The sequence below is a fragment of the Dermacentor albipictus genome, chromosome 1 (assembly GCF_038994185.2).
Source record: "Dermacentor albipictus isolate Rhodes 1998 colony chromosome 1, USDA_Dalb.pri_finalv2, whole genome shotgun sequence".
NCBI classification, from domain to species: Eukaryota; Metazoa; Arthropoda; class Arachnida; order Ixodida; family Ixodidae; genus Dermacentor; species Dermacentor albipictus.
The window spans coordinates 34,295,229-34,316,830 of NC_091821.1; the positions used below are offsets into that span (position 1 = coordinate 34,295,229).

At 43.9% G+C, this 21,602-nt stretch overlaps 1 protein-coding gene across 1 annotated transcript; it reads left to right on the top strand.

Annotated features, from left to right (window-relative positions):
* The first annotated feature begins 11,691 nt into the window (after positions 1–11,691).
* Positions 11,692–21,374, top strand: LOC135901042 (uncharacterized). Its single transcript, XM_065430679.1, has 4 exons — positions 11,692–11,844; positions 13,686–13,963; positions 14,428–14,652; positions 21,027–21,374. Exons 1-3 carry the CDS (start codon positions 11,833–11,835, stop codon positions 14,636–14,638), a joined length of 501 nt encoding a protein of 166 aa, XP_065286751.1. The 5' UTR covers positions 11,692–11,832; the 3' UTR covers positions 14,639–14,652; positions 21,027–21,374.
* Positions 21,375–21,602: the final 228 nt, after the last annotated feature.

Sequence of the window (21,602 nt, forward strand, 5' to 3'; positions counted from 1 at the left end):
GTTTATGCACGAGAAAGAAAAGAAACGAAAACCAGCTGGTCTTTAACCCGTAATGAGGGCGCTGCTGTACAGAGCATTTTGAGCCCATACGCGGCAACTTTCAAGTGTAACGTTTCTCATTCTTGATAGCTTCCTCGGGTCCTTGTATTTTCCCGAGAGCATAATAGTCGCGTGTTTACTTCGCATACGCTGCCACTTTTGAAAGCGTGCATTTCTTGCGAGTGCCCTTTTGCTTGACGGCCTGTATAAGCGTGCTCGAGTTCGCGTGTTCGGCAACACAATTTTTCATTGTTGTTTTGTTGCAGTAACAACCCTTTGTCAGGCGTCTTTAATGTATACTTTGGGCTTAACGCTTTACGCAACTCATACAACTTCTCCAACATACAGCGCATCCAGGTACTCCTCAAAAAAGGAAATAATGAGTATAACAATATCCTTCACAGTGGTCCCCATTACCGCATATGTATTACAACTGGAATATCCTTAACCTTGGGCGGGAAGAAACAGCGGAATCGAGGGGCTTCATTTTTAGTAAGAACTGTATAAAGTGGCTCGACAATGAAGCCAATGTGCACATAAAGGAAGCTAAGCGTGCTGGCGAAAATTGAAATGCAGATATAACTAAGATTATGAGTTAAATTCGCGAGAAGTTGAATGTTCTTAAAAAAGAGCTGCGGCAAGTTGTCTACCGCTCTCAACTGCCATCTCTTCTCTTAAGTTATGATTCCACCTCTGCCATCTCTTCTCTTAAGTTCAAAAACTGAAGTCACAGTCCTAATTATTAAAGAATGCCGGTTAGCTTCCCCCATAGTCTCCTTCGCTCCATTGTCTGTTGACTTCATGTGGCTGTTACTAAAGCTAAGCCTCTCGGTTACACTGATCCTATTAGCTCACTGCTTAGGGATGTTTTCGACCGGGTTCTCGCTTCTCAAGCTTATTTAGCTTACTGATAGTTTGAATGTTCGATGTTGGTTTTTCATTAAATCAGGCTGGTGTAATTTATCACAGTTCGATGTTTTTTCTGTCTTACAACATAACATATTTAAAGCGATTTTTTTTACTTTATTTTGATAGCCTCCTGGGTTTGGAGTGGTTGCTGCCGCTGCTGCTGGGTGGATCGGTATCTCAGCGGATGTATTTGCCATGCGACGTTTATATGCGCGTTAAAGGCAAGTACTAACGAACGTGCTGATAGAACTTCGGTCGTGCTTTTTGACCGAAAAAATAGTGTCATATGCAGAGCTCTGCATCTAATAATAATAATAATAATAATAATAATAATAATAATAATAATAATAATAATAATAATAATAATAATAATAATAATAATAATAATAATAATAATATATTTATTTATGCACAACAAGAAAAAATACATAGTATAATAGCATAATAATAATAATAATAATAATAATAATAATAATAATAATAATAATAATACAGAAATTTTCACATAGAACACGAACATTTCATGCCGGCTCATTGGTGTCTCTAAAACACACCAACCTCTTAATAGCGCTCTGTATTAAACGTATTGTTTGTTACACTTGATTTCCTTCAATTTGGCTCTTTGGCATGGGCCACTACTTGTGGGCTCAATTTTGGTCATTCCTCCACAATGGGTATGCGCTACTGCGACACCTGTAAAGTGCGGAATGCTTAAATGTAGCCAGATGTGTGTCGTATACCTCGTTGTATACAACCAACCATCCCCATTATTTCATCGACAGGCATCATTTGCATTTCGTCGCAGCTTGTGAGCGGTGTGGTGCGTAAACATAAATATTGCGTGGGAATAAAGCTGTTACATTCGTGGTGGATAAAAACAAGCATTTCACTAGGTTTCATGCAGCATAGGAAAAATAAACAGAATTGTACGCCTCGCCGTTAGATGTATAAGGTATAATTACGAATGTGCGAATATTTGAAATTTCGATACCAATAGAGTAATCATGTACATTCGGTTCGTATTCCTTTCGAGAATTCACTATCACACTTTGTCGAAGATTCGTTTTTCCTCAAATATGTCAGGGATAATAACATTTCTGGGTGTCTCAAAAGAGAAAGAGCGATGGAAGCGAGGAGTGTTCCGAATGATTTGGGTGCAAGAAAGCTGCTGTTTGTGAGTTGAGGTACCAGTTCCTGCGCAAAAGCATGGGACAGATAACTTCATTCTGCTCAAATATTATCGGTCATTCATTATGAATGCCTGCTTTTTGGCAGGCTATATGCTTATTTGTTCTCACGATTTTGACAAGGCAATCTATAATTTAGCCATTCGCACAATATTTCCATAGCTTTTCAAATCATTTCATTTCAAATCTGAGCTGCCGGAATGACATTGTTATTAAGGAAGCAGATAAGGGTGGAAGTATAGTTATTTGGCCAATAGAAACATACAAGCACGAGGCTTACAGACAACTAAACAACCCAGAACATTACCGCAAACTAGATAACGATCCGACATTGTCCTATACAGGGACAATTACCAACAGGCTGAAATCACTTTTGGCTGATGAATTGATAACACCATCAGAATACAAATTTCTTAAACCAAGCAACAAAACTGCCGGACGTTTTTACCTCCTTCCGAAAATTCATAAAATTCCATCCGCTGAACTATACACTGCTATTATCCCAGGCCGTCCGATAGTATCAAACAACAACACCCCGACAGAGAGCATCTCCACATTCCTTAACCACTACCTTGGTAACTTGCCGAAAACACTTCCGTCATTTGTACAAGATACGCCCCACCTGCTGAGAATTATAGAAGACATTAATACTAAAGGCACACTACCCCACAACACAATTCTCGCAACACTAGACGTCACGGCGCTGTACACCAACATTCCAATCCCTGATGGTTTATCTTCGATAAAACAAACGCTGTCTAAAAACAGTGCACAACACTCTACTGAAGTTTACCTGTCTCTCCTTGAATTAGTTCTCACACATAACTACTTCGAATTTGAAGAGAGTTACTACCTACAGATACATGGTACAAGAATGGGTACGCCTTTTGCACCAACCTACGCGAACATATTTATGGGGATTCTAGAAACAGATTTCCTATCGCGCTGCACTACCAAGCCCCACACATACCTACGATACATAGACGACATACTCATAATCTGGGGACATGGCCAAGACAGTGTAGATAAATATGTATCCTTTCTAAATTCTGTTCACCCAACAATAAAATTCACATCAGAATCCTCAACTGAGCGCATAAACTTTCTGGACACAACAATATACATTGACAATGGTGAACTAAAGACAACGCTGTATAGGAAACCTTTCGACAAACAACAGTACCTAGAATATACCAGCCACCATCCCAGACATTGCAAACAAGGCATCTTTAAAGGCCAAGCCACACGACTACGTCGCATTTGCGTTGAAAACCAAGACTACATAGATAGACTCGACCACCTTAAAGAAACGCTATCAAACAGGAACCACCCAAACAGTGACCTTCAAACAGCTTACATCGCTGCAACCAAACTTGATCGAGCCGAGGTCCTCAAGCCCCGCCCGAAGATCACAAGAACAACAACGCCTCTTCTTATTACTAAATTCTCAAACGCACTCCCAAACGTGAATAACATCCTAAGTAAATACTACCCGATTCTCACCAGCAACCAGAAACTTAAGATTTTTCCCGACCCTCCCAGAGTGGCCTACAGACGCAACACTAATTTTAAAGATGTTCTTGTGCACGCCAAACTACAGAAAAAGAAGAAGTTGGGAACCAATCCCTGTGGTCGCCCCAGGTGCTCTACATGCAAACACATTCAATCCACTACTACAGTAAAAAGTACAGCGTCGAATTACACACACAAGGTAACTTCGGCTTTCACCTGCACATCAAGCAATGTAGTCTACTGTCTAGAATGCGCCGCTTGTAGCAAACAATACATAGGTGAGACCGGACAACAAATCAATACAAGACTCAATGGTCACCGCGCGGACACAAAACACAATTTACTCAAAGCAGTAGCCAGCCACTTTCATGAACATGGCCATATGTTTGACAAAGCAAGGCTCTATATACTACAAACAAATTTCCGTTCCCCTCGCGAAAGGAAGTACACGGAATCATACCACATACACAAGTTTAATTGCCTACACCCGACAGGAATTAATTTGGCACGCGGCAACTTAGAACCTTTAAAAGCTGTAACTTAAATCTGAAACTCTCATATCACCAACCAATACACAAAACACATTAGGCCACCAGCCAACTTTAATTCTTAACCTCACCTACTCTTTCATTTCGGAGGAAAAGGAAAGGGAAGGGAAAAAATTTCCTGCCTACTACTCAATTTAATGTACTCTTTCAGGATTTTACGTCTATACCAACTGTACGATCCCCTTCTTCCATGTACACTTGCCCGCGCCCGCTTCTGCACGCGTCACCCTCCTGTTTGCTATACCGATTTCGCCCCCCCCTTCCCCCTGCCCCCCCCTTTTTTTAGTCTTTTTTTTTTGAAACCCCCTCGACAACACATTCCGAAGCCAATATGCCTTTTTCGCCTTCTGGATGCCGCCGTAACAACACCTACGTTAAGCGCGTGGGGCAGTGCCCCTTGAAAGACCATGCCGCTGCCTTTCAGTCACCCCACACATTGCACCGCAGACTCCTCGTCGCCACCTTAACTATTTCAAAATTACTCGACCTATTGCTTGACCTGCCGTTCTAATGCCTCAAAAACATGCCGCCAACGTCTCCCCCTGAACACCTCCTAACCTTTCGCATCCCCAACACGCTCCCAAGCCCCTGTATTTCTTAAAGATTTCATTTTTCTCTTTCTTTTTCTTTAACCCCCCCCCCTTTTGTTGTGTATTGGTACGGCCCTGGCTCCCCCCTCCTTTTTTTCCCTTTTTTCCCCTTTTTTCTGCTTCTATTTCTTTTCTTTCCTCCCCGCGTGCCCACTGTCACGCTCTTGTCCCTTCGTCTTGAGAATGAGGCTCACAGACGTCGAACGACAGCGCCTGTTCCCTCTTGTAATCTCTCTCTTTAAAACCAGCCGCCAGCGACAACACCCGCACGTGACGTCACTGCACTAACCCTTTAAAACTAACACGCCGAGGATGACGAGGCCGCCTTTGACGAAGATAGGTCCACCTATCGAAACGTTGGCCAGCCTGTCTGAGGTACTTCAACCCTGTTTAAAAAATTTTATACCACAGTGTGCCATTCCATCTGCCAGCCCCTTTCTTGTTTTTAGCTTTAAAAATTACGTGCCGTGTTGTCCAAAAACAAGAAAGGGGCTGGCAGATGGAATGGCACACTGTGGTATAAAATTTTTTAAACAGGGTTGAAGTACCTCAGACAGGCTGGCCAACGTTTCGATAGGTGGACCTATCTTGGTCAAAGGCCTTTGACGAAGATAGGTCCACCTATCGAAACGTTGGCCAGCCTGTCTGAGGTACTTCAACCCTGTTTAAAAAATTTTATACCACAGTGTGCCGTGTTGTAGTATCACACTCCTCTTATTGAAGCAAACGAACAATCTATACAGATTTGCTGAAGTACTGTGCCTTTTTTACAGCGGAGCTCTTATATGCTAGGTTCTGGCAGTTTTTATGCGTACGCGAAAAAGATGGCGGCCAACCCAGCGCTAAAAAAGCTAAAGCATAAAGCAAAAGCGTATCGCTGGGTATGCCCCAGCTGCATTTAATCGCTTGAAGTGCACAACGTAATGTGATAAAAAATATCGTAATAAAAGAAAGTAAAACCGGAATAGACACTGTATGGATTATGGTTTGACGTCAAGGGCTCTATAGGCAAACCACATAACGTTATCTCAATACCGCTTTCACGATCCGACGCAGCTAGCAGACTTAGAGTGCTTGCACAGGAGATCACGCTATCTCTATGGTGCACACCAAACAGCCAGACCAACCAGAGCAACCGTCAATACCATCTGCCCTCTTTGATGCATCTCTATATGCCAACTGGACTCCGCCGAAGAGAGGCGACTCTGCTTTATCGCTTATGGCTAGGGGTGGCTTTCACGAAATCTTACTCCTTCCGCATTGGAATGGCCGACAACGCTCTCTGTAATGCCTGTCTTTGCGAGGAGACGCTGGAACATATTATGTGCGACTGTCCTGAATGTAATGTTCAACGACAGTCCCTGGCATCTCTTCTAGCGAACCTTGACAGTAGACCATTGTCCCTCGACACGATTTTCACATGCCGCCGACAGAAGGCATCGCAGGTGAAGGCGACAAAGGGACTACTTGGGTTTTTGAAAGAGACGGGATTGGACAAGCGGCTGTGAGAGTGATGTCACGTACCATGCCAGATGGATGGACTCCAACGGACGATGTGTTTGTGCTGTGCTATGTGCTCTCTCTCCCTCTCCCCCTTCCCCATCTTTAATCTCCCCCATCCCTCTCCCATGTGTAGGGTAGCAAACCGGTTAAGCCAAACTGGTTAACCTCCCTACCTTTCCTTCTCCATTTTTTCCTTCCTTCCTTCCTTCAATTCCTTTCCACTCGTGCAATAGATATGCCGCGTGCGGGGAGGACTGCGGAAGAACAGCGCGCCTACGAAAAACACCGTCGTGAACAGAAGCGGTGCAATATGTGCGCGGCGACGGCGGGCGGCACGTAATACGGACGAAGATCGTGCCGCAGACGCCAAGCATATGCACATTTATTTGAATTACCCCCACCGACTCCAATCGTATCGTAATTGTGGGTGATTACAACATAGATGTGTCTCGGCCAGATGGAAAGTTGTTCGCGGCATTTCTGTTGGAAAGGTTCGGCATTCAATGTTACACATACATCAGTGTGCCCACGACGCGTCATCGGTCGTGTATAAGCCTAACATTGGCCAAGAAACTTCCCAGTGTTGCCGCCAAGTCTCTGGCCATATGTCATAACGATCATAAGGCGACAGTCATCTTGGAGACCAAATAATCAATCCAAAAAAGCAAACAAAAGAGTTTCAAATATAAAAAACCCTTGAGTATGCAATTTAATAAAGTAGCAACAGAAACCGTAAAAAACTACATTCATTGTGGTATGTGTCTTTTATTTTCAATTAACAAATTTATTATTAGAATATTTATCACTATATATACAGCTCCGCTGGTCATCCACCTTAACAGAGGATAATGGCTCTGAATTTTCTTTTCAGCCCTAGATAACATAACTGAAAGCAGCTGCTTATTATTTATAAGCTACTCAGTCAATCAGACCTATATTTGTGAACAGCACTAAAATACTTTTAAATATGCCTGTTAACAAGCATGTAAATATTCTCAATAAGACCATTTTACAGCGAAGCCGTGTACCTCTACCGTCCAAGGAACCTTTCGTGTCGTTTTTGGCGTGGTAAGCAAAAAACTCCCCATACGTGGGCCATTTCCAGAGATAGTGCAATGACAGGCCGACCCACGGCGGAAGTGAAGCAGGTGTTGAGCACTCCCCATACGTGGGCCGATCCCGAAGACAGTGCAATGACGGGCCGAACCTCGGTAGAGGAGAAGCAGGCGTTAAGCCCTCCCCATAGGTGGGCGTGGGCGCATGCTTAACATGCTTTGGCGCTCCAATTGGCCTTCGATCATGCGCATGCTCGCTACGCTTGCATTTCCTCTTTTCAGCGCCGACAGCTGTCTTCCAACGCGGCAACACGTTGCCGTTACGAATACCTCAGTAGCAAGCTACAGTCTGGCAATTTCAGCGCGCCAGACAGCAGCCGGCGATGTCGGATACGTCACACCGGCGTAGCCAGAATCACCGAATATTGGACCCCCTGAATATTGGACCCCTGTTCGAATTAATTAATGACCTTCATTGTACTGTTCATGCTCGCTCTAAAATAGACGCCGTATTCGTAGATTTTGCATAAGCATTCGATAAAGTTCCACACAAACGTCTAATAAGAAAACTTGACAATCTGAACATTAATTCGAAAGTTCTTTTTTGAATTAAAATCTTTTTGGCTAATCGCTACCAAGCAACTTTGGTAATGGCCATTCATCAACCCTCTCCCAAATTAAATCTGTAGTACCACAAGGGTATGTACACGGACCTATCTTATTCTTAGTTTATATTAATGACATAACCAATAACCTGAGTTCTACGGTCAGATTGGTTGCAGATATGATTGCGTGATATACAGACAAATTAATGATCCTTCTGATTCACTTCAGTTACAATCGGACTTAGACAAGATTGACAGTTGTTGCACGCAATGGAAAATGGAAATTACCATCTCAAAAACAAAAGTCATGAGATTTACCACAATATCTGACCCCGAACTTTGCCACTACACTCTAAACAGCATGACCGCAGAATCGGTACCTGTCATAAAATATTTAGGGACCCATTTAGCACCCGACCTTTCGTGGAACATTCGCATAGATACGGTTATTAACAAGGGGCGCTATAACGTAAAGCTATTCCAAACTTTTCTATTCCAATTCTGCAATCAGGCCTCCGCCATTGGTAAAAAAATTTTTGGAACACTCCCACTTAACCTGTCTGTCACGCTACGTCACGAAAACCACGATAGCTCCCCATTTGATATGGCGTGAACACACTGATTACGCATGGCTGGAAAGGACGAAAGAAAAATAGTTATTTATGATTCGGTGAATTTTCGCCACCAGCGCTCGGCTATTGGTCAAAAGTTTTCGGTCGACACCCACTTGACCTGCCTGTCATGCGACGTCACAAAACCACGAGAGATCCACGTCAAAGTGACGTGTACGCGTTAAAGATGCAATAATATGCGAACAAAACTGAGTTTTCTTCTGAATAGCTGCTGGCTCCCCCGTTCTGAAAGGAATAAAAGATGGCTGCCGCCGATGGCTCAGGCATTGGCTACTCGCACCTGCCGGAGAGCGTTGGTTTATTTGCATACAATAAATATTTTTGCGTGATCGTGTAACGTTTTCTAGCACTTTCGGCATGTTTAGAACGTCGTTCTGCGAGCTATTCTTTGCTAAGGATTCGTTTTAGCGGCATTCTCAACCTACCGCTGCATCCCGTCGCGGTTTGCGGAAAGCCACCGCAATATAAGTAAGGGAAAGCGGGCCAATCACAGACGCCGTCACCCCCCTCTTAATCCGGTTATCGATTTTCAGTGCACTGGCTCGACCCCATCGAACACCTCTCCACTTGAGCGTGCTCCTCGCTTCTTGTCAGCCAATTACATAAGACAAGCCGCTCAGTGTAGGCAATGTTATTTGTTTTTAAAGCAAACAAGAGTGAGCTCCTACAAACGAGGAAAGCGACCGTTTTGTTGGTCTGTTCAGACAACCCTGCGGGCCACCTCCCGATGCTTGCGTCGGGGGTTACGCAAATTTGACGTCAGGAGAATGGAATAAAAGCATATTGGAATAGTTTTACTTTATAGGGCCGATGGCTTCTAAAACGCTCGGATTTCTCAGACGCAATCTGCGTTTAGCTAATGCAGACACAAAGATTTTAGCATACACCACATTAGTGCGCTCGCAGTTGGATTACGCTTCTTTGATTTGGAACCTGTAAAAGGCATACTTAATAACGAAATTGGAGTCTCTTCAAAATAAAGCCGCTCGATTCATATCAAAGAACTACTCGCGTACGGCAAGTGTGACTGAAATAAAGAAAGCTCACACGTTAACTCCTTTGAAAGACGTAGAATGATTTCCATTCTGTCCATTTTCCACACATGATACCACAGCCGCTCTTCCTTTGCTATGTCCTGTATCACGCCAGCGCATGGCATACTTCCACGCATTGACCACCAACTCAAAGCCGAACCCATCTTTGCTGGCACTAATCTCTTCTTTCATTCGCCTCTCGTTCTCGCCATCCGCCAATGGAATCTTCTGCCTGGCACCATTGCATATGTCATTGATTACGAAGCGTCGTAATATATATATATATATATATATATATATATATATATATATATATATATATATATATATATATATATATAACGCTACTCTCAGTAAAAATTGAATGCTTGTTGGTGGTTGTTGCTAATGGTCTCCGTATTTTGAGTTTTTCTTTTCAACATGCTGTTAACGGCCAACGACTTCAGTACACATCGTAGTGCTGCGTTGCTTTGTGCTTACGATTGTTCCCCCCCCCCTATGTAATGCCTGCCCGGCCTTGAGGGTCTTTGAAAAAATATGTAAATAAATAAATAAATAAACATCCAATTTTTTTACAAATTATCCATTTATGGTCACTGCCTATGTTGCATTACCCTTCCTCTTTAATGACCATTTCTCTCGACCTTTAGTGGGATGGATGGACGGATGCTATGAGCGCCCCCTTATGAACGGGGCAGTGGGATGCGCCACCAAGCTCTTTTCCTTATAATGCCTAATGTCGTGCCTATGTTAAAAAAAAGAAAAAAGAAAAGAAAAAAGAACCACGAAGAATTCCAATCAACGAACTTTCTGAACCACCCGAGCTCGGGTGCTTCATGCTATCTGGCAGAGGGCGCTGCAGTTAAGTTCGATAGCACTCGGCGACGGCACGGCAGAGGCCGACACAGAGTTTCGCATCAAACCCTGTTTAGGGCTACTTATATAGTCGGTTTTTGTTTATCCTCAGTTGCTAAATATTCCTACGTGTTGTCGGCATGACGAGGCATCATTTAATACCATTGCCATGTTCATACGACATCTGAAAGTCACCTTAACAGACCATTTTCTTCTAGAAGCGGTTATAAGATACTCAGATCCCAGATACATAAAATCCTTCGTAAGTTGATTAGGAAGACCTTGTGTTCAAAAGAAGTGTACAGTATTTGGTTAATCAAGACTTCGTTTTTATGGTTACCATGTGTTTTTTCGCTCTGATACAGGTTGAAATGAGTCTAATAAATATCTGTGGTAGCCAAGACCATTCAACTGCAGGTGCATGACCCACACTTAATTGCGTTTCCTGACCTCTTTTCTTTTCTTTCTTATTTTTTTCTTCGGTAGGGCGCAGAAAACAGAAAATAGCTCTCGCTTAGTTATGCATGTGGCGTCTGTGGCTGCAAAAATCTGCGGCGATGGTCTCATTAACAGGATGATGCCTATCGCAAGTGGCGAGTGCCAGAAGGCTGGCCAATGAAGGAATGCTGTTACGTTAGAGAAGTTTTGAGAACACCGCGGGACCTGGTTTTTCTTTTTCTTTATTCTCGCTTGCTTCCGAGACGCTCAGACTGTGTGACCTAAGTAAAAGCAATACGAAACTTCCAGAAAAAGACCAACCACGAAATAGCATATTTGTTGCAGGCATCTTTGTCTTGAGTTTTGTGCCAGGTGACATGAGTTACACAATGCGACAACCAGGCTACATCTTCGAATGGACGCATCTCGACCTGGAATCTCGGAATCGTCGTCGCGTTTTTCTCATTTGTCTGAAGGTCCCTTCTCCGCCGTCGTTTCTATGTCTCTCTATCTCTTCCTTGGGTAAAAGAGGTTTACTTCTGCTTCCTTCACTTCTCCATTTTGTTGTGCCGACAACTTGGTCCCGTGGTTACCTGCACGTGCGTGTCTCCGCGGAGTGCGCATTCATTTCCATCGCAGGAGTGTACAAGAAAGGAAACTGCTGCGCGCAAGAGTACGCAGTCCTTTCGCAACATCCACCTTGCCATGCGCCTGGCGTACATTCATGCGAGAAGGTTGTTGTACGCCGGCACCGTTGCCGCTTAGCGGCGGGAAGAGGGGAATTCCCGCACTCTCTTGATGTCCCAGAGTGAGTCGATTATAAAAGCAACGTTTTTTTCCGCCTCCAGTTGCCAAGACCTTCGCTCGCCGTCTCAGAGCTGCCTGCAGTTTCATTTGCGTCTGTGTCCCCCTTCTAGTTCCCAACATGCGTCGCACTGTGAGTATAACCGCTATTTGCCTGAAATTCACTTATAGCATACCGGGTGTAATCAGGTTGTTTATGAAGCTTCCTTTTTAATGCAGGAATGATTGAAAAAATACAAGTTTAAATTAGCGCTACGAAGGTTTGTATGCGCGCCTTGCATAACAGCGTGAAACTAGGAGTGGGTGATGTTTTACATATGGGTTATCTCCGAAGGTGGTTGAACAAAAAAAGAAACGAAAAAGAAAAGAGAAAGACTGCTTTAGACTAAGATAACATGCTTCACTTCTGTGTGCTTTCCGATTTCTCATTTGCCGAGTCGCGGTGGAGAGCATTGTGAAGTGCTATTTTTCTGTGTTTTGAATATTACAAAAAAGAAAGCTGTGTTGTCAAGTTGCTCTGCAAAAATGCCAGTTTTATTAAGTATAATGGTTCCTTGCTTCTTGTACATTCCTAAGTAGATCAATTGTCTGTAGAAGCTAATCCTGTATTTTTTTACACAATAACTATCAGAAGGAAACACATGTGATTCTTTTCAAGTACTCAGATTGGTTTTAGCTGGGAAGTTGAGAACTCCGTAGATGTAAAGAAATTCGATTAAAGCTATTGGAACATGGCCCAGAGGGTAATTTGTTGTTCTTGGTTATTTTTAATTTTTATGAGCACCGCAGTTAATACGCCCGGATTGATGTAAGATACAGTCTGCGTCTAGCTCGATGAGAACCTACAGATCTCGATACGTGCCAAACGTCTTTGTTGAAAAGTCTATACGATATTAAGCCTTACCCATCTTTAGATGATAAACAGAAATTCGGCTGTCAGATGCGCAGGTACAAAATGCAGGTGCGTATACCTTGGAGTAATTTCAAGGTGTGGTTGACGCAATAAAACGCACAATAAAACGCACAGCTGCGCCAGGCTTAGTTCAAAGAGAACCGGTAACCAAAACATGCTAGATGATTCCAACATTTGTCTCATCACCTCTCGATAAGTCTTAGTGTTACAGTTTTGTTGTGCAGCAACAGTGCGACACTTCTGCTAGACATACCATCACAATGGATGTCTAATGGAACCGGTTTGAGGCTGAACGAGGCGGGGGATATGGAAGGCGGATACTAGTGGTACCCCTCAGGCGGGGGACCACTTTTTGTGGCTCCGCTTGCGTCAGTGCGCATGAACGATTGTCCCATTATGTGAACGTGCTTTCAACGATTCGCAGTCGTACGACGACTGATACAACATAAAGCAAGTGCAATCGGGAAACGGTAATTCTGTGTGCTCTTCATCGCTACTCGAGAAGGAAACTATATTGTGACGTCATGGGATTGAAATAGCTAAATGAAGACGGAAAATAAGACAGCGTGTGAACGCATGATCTCGACGATATTGAAGGCAGCAAGACACGCATTCCGTATTACCCGAAACTGGGCTTTAGGTTAAATCTAACCATGGCTGAAGTAACTTTGGGCCGCAACCTGTTTAGTCAAAAGCAACCCAGACTGTTTAGACAGAGACGCATGGCCGGGATAAATCGTTTCCTCTCGATAAACGGTTTCACCCCCCTGCCAGGCGCAAAAGAATTGTTTATTTTGGACAATCTGAAGAATGGAGCTCCCGATTGAAGAGGCCTGAAGTGAAATACTATTTAACAAATTTCATGCTAATATTGAACATGTGCGCTTGCGAGCCGAGAATTTTGGACTATTTCTAAAGAGACCGTTTTGCATATGTGCGTCTTGTCTATTTGCTTTCTTGACGTATTCTCTTACTCACTGGAATCACACGCAACCTCATAACTCTGTTACTTATAACTATTACTCATAAGGTCAACATTGTCCTCTCTTTACTGCGTCTAGTTCGCCTTCGTCTTGCTCGTGGCTGCTCTGGCAGTGGCCTTCGCAGCTCCTGCCCCTGCAGAGGAAAAGAAAGAAGAAGAAATCGAAGGCAGGACCAGACATGGTCGTTTACCCCACCGCGGTCGTGGCTCCAAAAAGGGTGGCGGCTTCGGTGGTCCCGGAGGCTTTGGCGGAGGCCCAGGTTTTGGCGGTGGTTTCGGGCCTGGCGGGGGAGGTGGCCAGTACGGCAGTGCCTTCAACCAGGGCGGCAGCTTCCAGACGGGCGCTCAGGGTGACCGGTAGGAAGACGCGCTCTTCATGCCCTTTTTGTAGTGATGATGAATAACACTAGTTGAGCTGTTAATATATGTCGATGGCCCAGCCCATTTGAGCAATTTCCGTGGTGACTTTCAGAAAGTTGAAAGCTAGGCTTGACCCCAAACTGTGCTGAAGACAGACAGACAGACAGACAGACAGACAGACAGACAGACAGACAGACAGACAGACAGACAGACAGACAGACAGACAGACAGACACAAATAGATAGATAGATAGATAGATAGATAGATAGATAGATAGATAGATAGATAGATAGATAGATAGATAGATAGATAGATAGATAGATAGATAGATAGATAGATAGATAGATAGATAGATAGATAGATAGATAGATAGATAGATAGATAGATAGATAGATAGATAGATAGATAGATAGATAGATAGATAGATAGATAGATAGTATCATTTGTTTTCTTGTCCACAGGTATGGCCAAGGTGGCTTCAACTACAATGTCGGTGGTTCGAAGAGACGTGAATATGGCAACGTGCAGACGTATGGTGACCGCGAGACATTTGGCCTTAGCCAAAATGAGGGTGCCCACCGGGCCACGGGGCAGTCCAGCCATGGTAACGAGTACAAGAACCAGGAGCATGGATCCGGAGGCGAGCAGCACAGCTCTGGATTCTCCGGCTGAGCCAATCTGTCTAGGTGCGTTTTGCACCATGGGTGCATCACTCTTGTTTCAGTGTCTCTCACAAATCACTAATTTTGTTAGCTGAAGACGCCAAACCCATTTACGATGAAATTTCATGTTTGGGCCTTTGGTGGCACTGTGATGAGGAAGAAAAGAAACGCTATAGGAATGACATATCGTTATTGCCTATAAATGTTTTCGGCACACTACGTACGGAAAAGGAAAGGCGCTTTGTATAAAAACCCAGCGAAACAAATGCAACAGAATGTTTTTGTTTTTGCTTTTTTGTCCATGTGTCACAAAGGCAGAAATTTCTGCCATCACGACAGAAACTTTTGCGGTGCCGCCTGTGTTCCTGCCATCACAACAAAGCCGACTTTGTCGTAAGCCTTGCTTGTCATTACGACAAGGCCAGCTTGATCATGATGGCTTTCGTGGAGAACATTTATTGTCTTGTAAAAACGATGAGCACGGGACAAAGGCTTTATAATTTTTTTTTACATTATCACATTCTCTGTCGCCTTTTCCAAATGAGGTGCATCATTCCAGAAATATAACTGTAGAAAAGCAACTTGTTGCTGGTTGTCAGCAGTCATGGTGTGCATACATTCCGGCCGCTGGCACATGATGGCTTCAAGACAGAAATAAACGAAAGAGAGAAAGAAAGAAAGAACAAAATAAACAAACAAACAAATAAATAAATAAATAAATAAATAAATAAATAAATGGTACATGCTACGTTGATACAAAATGCGAACATTGATGAAGAAAGAACTGCCGCTTGCACTCACGCGTGGATGCTGGAAGCTCCCTACTACATCTATTTGAAGCTCAGAGCCTTCTTATAGTAATCACATATTCATATTATTATTAGTATGTTTGGTGGCAGGCCTAGATGCAAGGAAAAAATATGCTTCGATGGGTATTTTATAGCGTTTCCCACTTAGAAAGATTTGCTGCTGTACATTACCACATCAATGCCGGACAAGGAGAGGAATAATAGAGGGAAAGACAAGGAGGTTAGCCAGTTTATAGACCTGCTGGCTACCTTCCGCTGGGGTAAGTTGATAAATGAAAGTAAAGCTGATAAAAGGAGGGACGAGAGAAAGAGAGAAAACAAAAACAAGGAGTGCACATGAGTGCGATGTGCCGCAAGACGAATCTTGAAGTGTGTCACTAAGCCCGTATGTCGTCAAGAAACACAGCAACATCTTCAACGCCATTTGTGCTAAGGGCGGGCTAGAACAGTGTCCCAATGTTGTATATTGAGCTTGTTGTTGCGTCACATCAAATGACATTCGCGTAGTAGCGCATCTACGACGGAAGGAAGGAACAAAGATACACACACACACAGCGCAAACTTTTAACAAGAGATTTATTGCAGAAATAAGAAGTAAATGCATCCTTTATTAGGTGCATCACTGGACGCGTGTTTCGAAAATGTAAGCAAAGGCAAAAGAAAAGAAAAAAGAACCAAAGAAAAAATGTGCGGATCCTACGCACTGTGGGCTACCGCCGTGTAGTGTACGCGCTTTGTTCGTGCTTGTCTTAATTTCTTTCTATCTCCCCCTTCCACTCTGTTCCTCTTTTTATCCCCCTTAACCCTTCGCCCTGCGCAGGGTAGCCAACCGGAACCACCTCTGGTTAACCTCCCTGCCCTTCTCTGTATTATTTTCTCTCTCTCTCTCTATGTTAGCGAAAATTTGTAGGCTGTTTGCTTCGATTGACGATAATTAGCGGTGATGTTGGCGGCGAATGAGTAATTTCTTCAGTGTTTAGGCCTATATGAGTGTGGTGAGTTGATTTTAAACGTTACCTTGCGTGCTTCACTGGTGCTTGTATGCATACTCCACAGAACACACCGGGAGACGTGTTTGTTAAAGGCGTTCCGCGCGACACTGCATTTGGGCCTGGGTGTCCTCGACGCTGAGTGCACGCTTTGGAGTCATTCTTTAGGCCCGTGTTTACGTGCTCGTTCTGCATACGTGGTCATCGCGATGTTGAAAAGCCACCTCCAAGCGCTCTTCTCAGCCTATGGACGATTGTAATGTTTACGCTATCACAGCCCAGCACACGACTTTCACAGCCCAGCAACTGCCTTCTTGTCGCATAGGAAAGCAAGCCCACAGCATGTCATACGCACAACTGTGAAACGCTGCCACAGTGCGCCAGCCGGGATGGAAGTTATGAGCGTCCCCTTTGGAACGGGGCGGTGGGTTGCGCCACCAAGCTCTTGCTATTATACTGCTTAATGTCCTGCCTAGGTTAAACAATAGAAAGAGCAAATAAAAAAACCACATGAACTCCCACAACCAAATTTTCTGATCCCCCATTGCGAACTGTGCTTTTGTACGTCTCCGGGCTGCGCGGAGGCAAGCGTCATCTGGTGGTGTTGCAAGAAATCCAGCGGCGCGCGCGAACACCACAGCGGCAACAGCAGCGCTCGGAAAGTCGGGAGAACAGGCCAAGAGAGCTTGGCTTTAAAAACATGCGCGCCAACGGAAGGCTCGTGGTATGCATTTATGACATGAGCGAAAATTCTCTTTTGTTGATAAAGCGATGGAAAGTTAGCTGGCCCATGCGTCTCCATACATGGCTATGTATTGTGATTCGATGATTACCCTAGTCATTTCGTTTGCGTTCATATCCAGAATAACAGTTTCACTAAAGAGAGGCCGGCAGGCGCACTTATTGCATTGAAGTGGAAAGAAACCATCGGGTTGGTGATTGCTTACTTTATTCCTATGCTCGCGTAGCCTATCGTTAAGGCTTCTACCAGTATGGCCCCCATAGCTTGCTTCGCTTGTCATTGGGATATGGTAGATAACACCTATGCTGCAGCCTACCTACCTTTCTTTGTGTTTCTTCTCACAGCTTGCTTGATCTGCAAGCTCTGGCCCCGTTTTCCGGAAAAGATTGCTCAACCTATTTGGCGCAGCGCATACAACCCTAATATAGCCGCATTGTGCAACTTTTTCTCAAGTGGTGTGACACCCGGTGAATATAAGGGATCACACTACCATTTTCTTGTCAGAGGTAGATCACGCTTGCGTACCCTCTTTCTTCTGAATATGTTTAAGTAGGCTTTCTGCTTTTCCTTCACGTAAGCACAGTAAGCACAGCTTACGTGACAGACAGGTATCATCGTTCGCTAAGCACAGAAACGCTTACGCATTTAAAGCGGGGAAAATACTCGTCGCTCCCACTCTGCGAATAAGGCAAGTGTGTTGTAGGTTAGATAATTTCACCGCGCGTTGATGCTGGTGCCTGAGTTAGTTTTACGGGTGCTTTGCAAATAAGTGCTTTGTTGTGTCCTCGAGGGGTAAAACTTGGTGAAAAAGTAAGTGAGAGTGAGGCAAAATATATTTCTTCAGACAACGATATCACTACGACATATGGCACAGCCTGCTCGTCCGGCTCTGAAATTGAAGTGGGCAAGCTAATATTTCATTACACTGATTTCTAAGCTTGCAACTCTCCAATTATCCTAAGGGAGAATACCAATAAGAAGCAACCTTGTTGCATGTTGCCACACCACTTCTTTTTTTCGTACGTGTGCTCAAAATCACAGTGTGCGAGCGTAATCCACATGATAACAATAGCGAAATGGACGGCCAAATTGTGAGAGCGTCGCGCAGAAAAAAATGAACAGAAAAAAGCACGTGAATATTTATTTATTTATTTATTTATTTATTTATTTATTTATTTATTTATTTATTTATTTATTTATTTATATACACCTACTGCATCCCGGTATAGGATTATATAACCCCAGATATGGTGAATACGGCCACCAGCCAGCCCTTCTTGCGCGTGTAGGCGTACTATTTCCAAGGGGCAGGTTTTACGACTACATTACCATGTAGGTCGTAAACATATAACACATCGAGTATCCCATCAAACATAGTAGTGCCATCTCCAAAGTAGTCGAGTGTGTAGCAATACTCCGTGAGGTGAACTGAAATGGAGCCATATTGAGTACTCAGGTCTTAACCCGCACAGCAATGTCCGGATATTTTTTTGCTTATCACCACTGGGCAGAACTTGCAAAATCAAGTCGCGTATACTCATGTGCGCTCCGTGATTAAAAGGAATATCACTGTAAATTGATTCTTACCCCTAAGAATGCTTTCTGTCAACAACTCACATTTTAAAACCTTTTATGGACGTAAGGGTGCGTTTGATTTGCAGCCTTAAGAACCCTTAAGGATTTAAGTTTACACTTCTAAGGCTGCAAATTGGTTTACAGTGTATAATGTGATATAATATTTTTTTCATTTCAATAACTAGCACCATTAACTGCCTGAGCAGCAGAAATGTAAGAAAATATAAAAAGTATATCTATCCTGTATTAATCGTCGCATACGGTAGAACTTCGTTTTTGCGAACTGCGACGAGCGTGGAATTTGCTTTAAAGGGCCCCTCACCAGGTCCCATAGTAAATTTTGATTGTACGCTGGAAGTTATTACGTCTCCTCTAGGGAGCGTTCTGCCGCAAAAAAAATTTCAAATCGGCTAATTAATAGCCGAGATAGAAATATTTAAGTGCCGCGAATCTATGATTTCAGGAGGCGAGCTTCACCGCAAGTATAGACGCTCTCTCCACTTGCCCCATCTAGCCTCCGCAAGCGAAATTCCTTCCCTGCGTTCTCCCATGCCGGACCTCGAGGACCGCGTGACGCATACATCACCCTGCTAGTAACAGCGCAAAATGTAGGCAAGGGACGAGACAACGTTGTTGAACGTTGTCTCGTCTCGTTGAACGTTGTCTCGCTGACTTTCAACGTTGTTGAAAGTCAGCGCTTGTGGTGTCTTCTTGTCTCGTCCCTTGTCTACATTTTGCGCTGTTACTAGCAGGATGGAAAACCAACAAGCCCAAGCTGCTATTCTAGCATACATCACGGTCCCCGCCTTCACTTTCTTTTTCTCTCCTCGCTTTTTTTTTTTTTTTTTGCAGCGCGGCGCACTTGCGCTGACGGCGTCACGCGCAAGCTGTTGTGATTGTCTCGTTTCGCGCAGCACACGATTTGGCACGCTGTGAACGAGGACACCTGACTAGTGGTATAAGTCTGGGTTACACGAATACTGAGGCAGACACGAGCGAATCAAAGAACATGATCCCGCGCGGGAACACGGTTGAAAATGACATAGTTTCGATGTCTGCGCGCGCGACAGCACGACGTGGGAAGAAGCAGACGAAACGGAAGTACATCTCTCTGCTGCGGTGCGAAGTAAAACAAAAACATGCAGACATTTGGTTTGTGTGTTTTATTTTTTATCTACGCTTTAATTCGTCCATTCTAGCAACATATTACCCAAATAACAGATGTTGGCTTGAATAATTCTCGAAGTCACGTGTCACCATGAGCGATGTTACAGCGCGAACATGTGTACGTAGCCGCACTAACACGTGTACGTCATCCTCCGGCTTGGAGCGCGGCGGCCGCGAGGAGAAGGAAAAACAGCTTTCGGTTTTAAATTTCAGATCTTTCCGCGGTGCGTAGCGATGTAATACTTTGCCGACACGGTCGCTATCGCGCAATGTATGCTCTCCGCTTGTCAGCTCAAAATGGCCAGACCTGGGGAGGGGCCCTTTAAGGGCCTCGTGTCGCAGAAAATCCGGTGTCGGCGTCAGCGACCGTCGACGGAGCGAAAATGTCCGTATATATTTAGGTATATTATATGCCACACCTTTCTATAAGGCATCCAGTATATTCCGGTTATATTGCCGCACCATGTTATCTCTAAAGTTTCTCATACCCTTTCTGACATTCTCGAAAAAGTTATTGCTCGAAAGTTTGAGAATGAGAGCGCACAAACGAATGTCATGAAACAAAATACCGACAGCAAATACCTTTTAGGTTAAATCTTCTCAGACTGAAATATTAAAAGTGCGAAACATTAACAGAAACCTGAAAATGATGCGTTTTTTTGGGCGACGCTGAGCACTACTTCCGGAATCGGCCCGTGCAAGAGGCCGTGTTTCTACCAGAAAGCTCGCCTTTGTGCATAGCGTTCGCCACCAGCGTTTCCCGGTAAACGTTAAGGGTGCATAAGCTGCAGTGGCAGGGAAGCGTGAGAGGTAGTCAGGGATATTTGAATGCTATCGCGTTCGACCCTTAAAAGCGAAGCTCAAGCGTCCTCCAAATTTTGTAGAACAGCATGACGATCAGCACCATGGCATACCGAACAAACAGTCACTCTGAGTCCTGGCATTACTGTGCTGCTAAAATCCAAAACAATAACTCAATGGTGACTGTGCGTACTTCAAATAAATACAGGAGATGTGTCGTACCTGCAGCAAACGCGATGGTATTGCTTCGGTATTTAACTTCCTTCTTGGCTTCTGTAACTCGTATACTAAACTAACACTAACATTTATTTTCAGGCGTGCTGGATGTACACGGACCGCAGGTCACCATCTCTTCACACCTGTCCCCCGGAAGGTCCCACATGAGATTATTACGTTGCATGAAATCAGAGAATGAATATGTGCCGAAGGAAGAGTGAACGAGAAGAAAGAAATGAGTTGAAAGATGTCGAAAGCACAGACAGCCCTGCGCTTTCATAAAACACGGCGCATTGAAAGTTGCTTCCGAGAAACAATACGTTGCTACACATAAATGCCCAGAAATATATATATATATATATATATATATATATATATATATATATATACTTCCCTTCTACCACTACAGCTATTCAGCTGTTCCAATAAATATATTTATTTTCTTCAGCGTTCTATGCGTGGCTTCATTTCGTGACAACGATAATTTACTATGTAGCAAAGTTAATCGTATTGGGTATTGGTTTGTCTCTGGAACAGTGCGAAATAATCTAACATTCAGAAAGGGGACAAATGACGTAACGTTCATTGAGATGTATAACGAATACAATAAAATACAAAAGGGGTAGGTTCAACGCCGCAGGTAGGTGCACTGAGGGACTGCAGCATAGAGCTTCC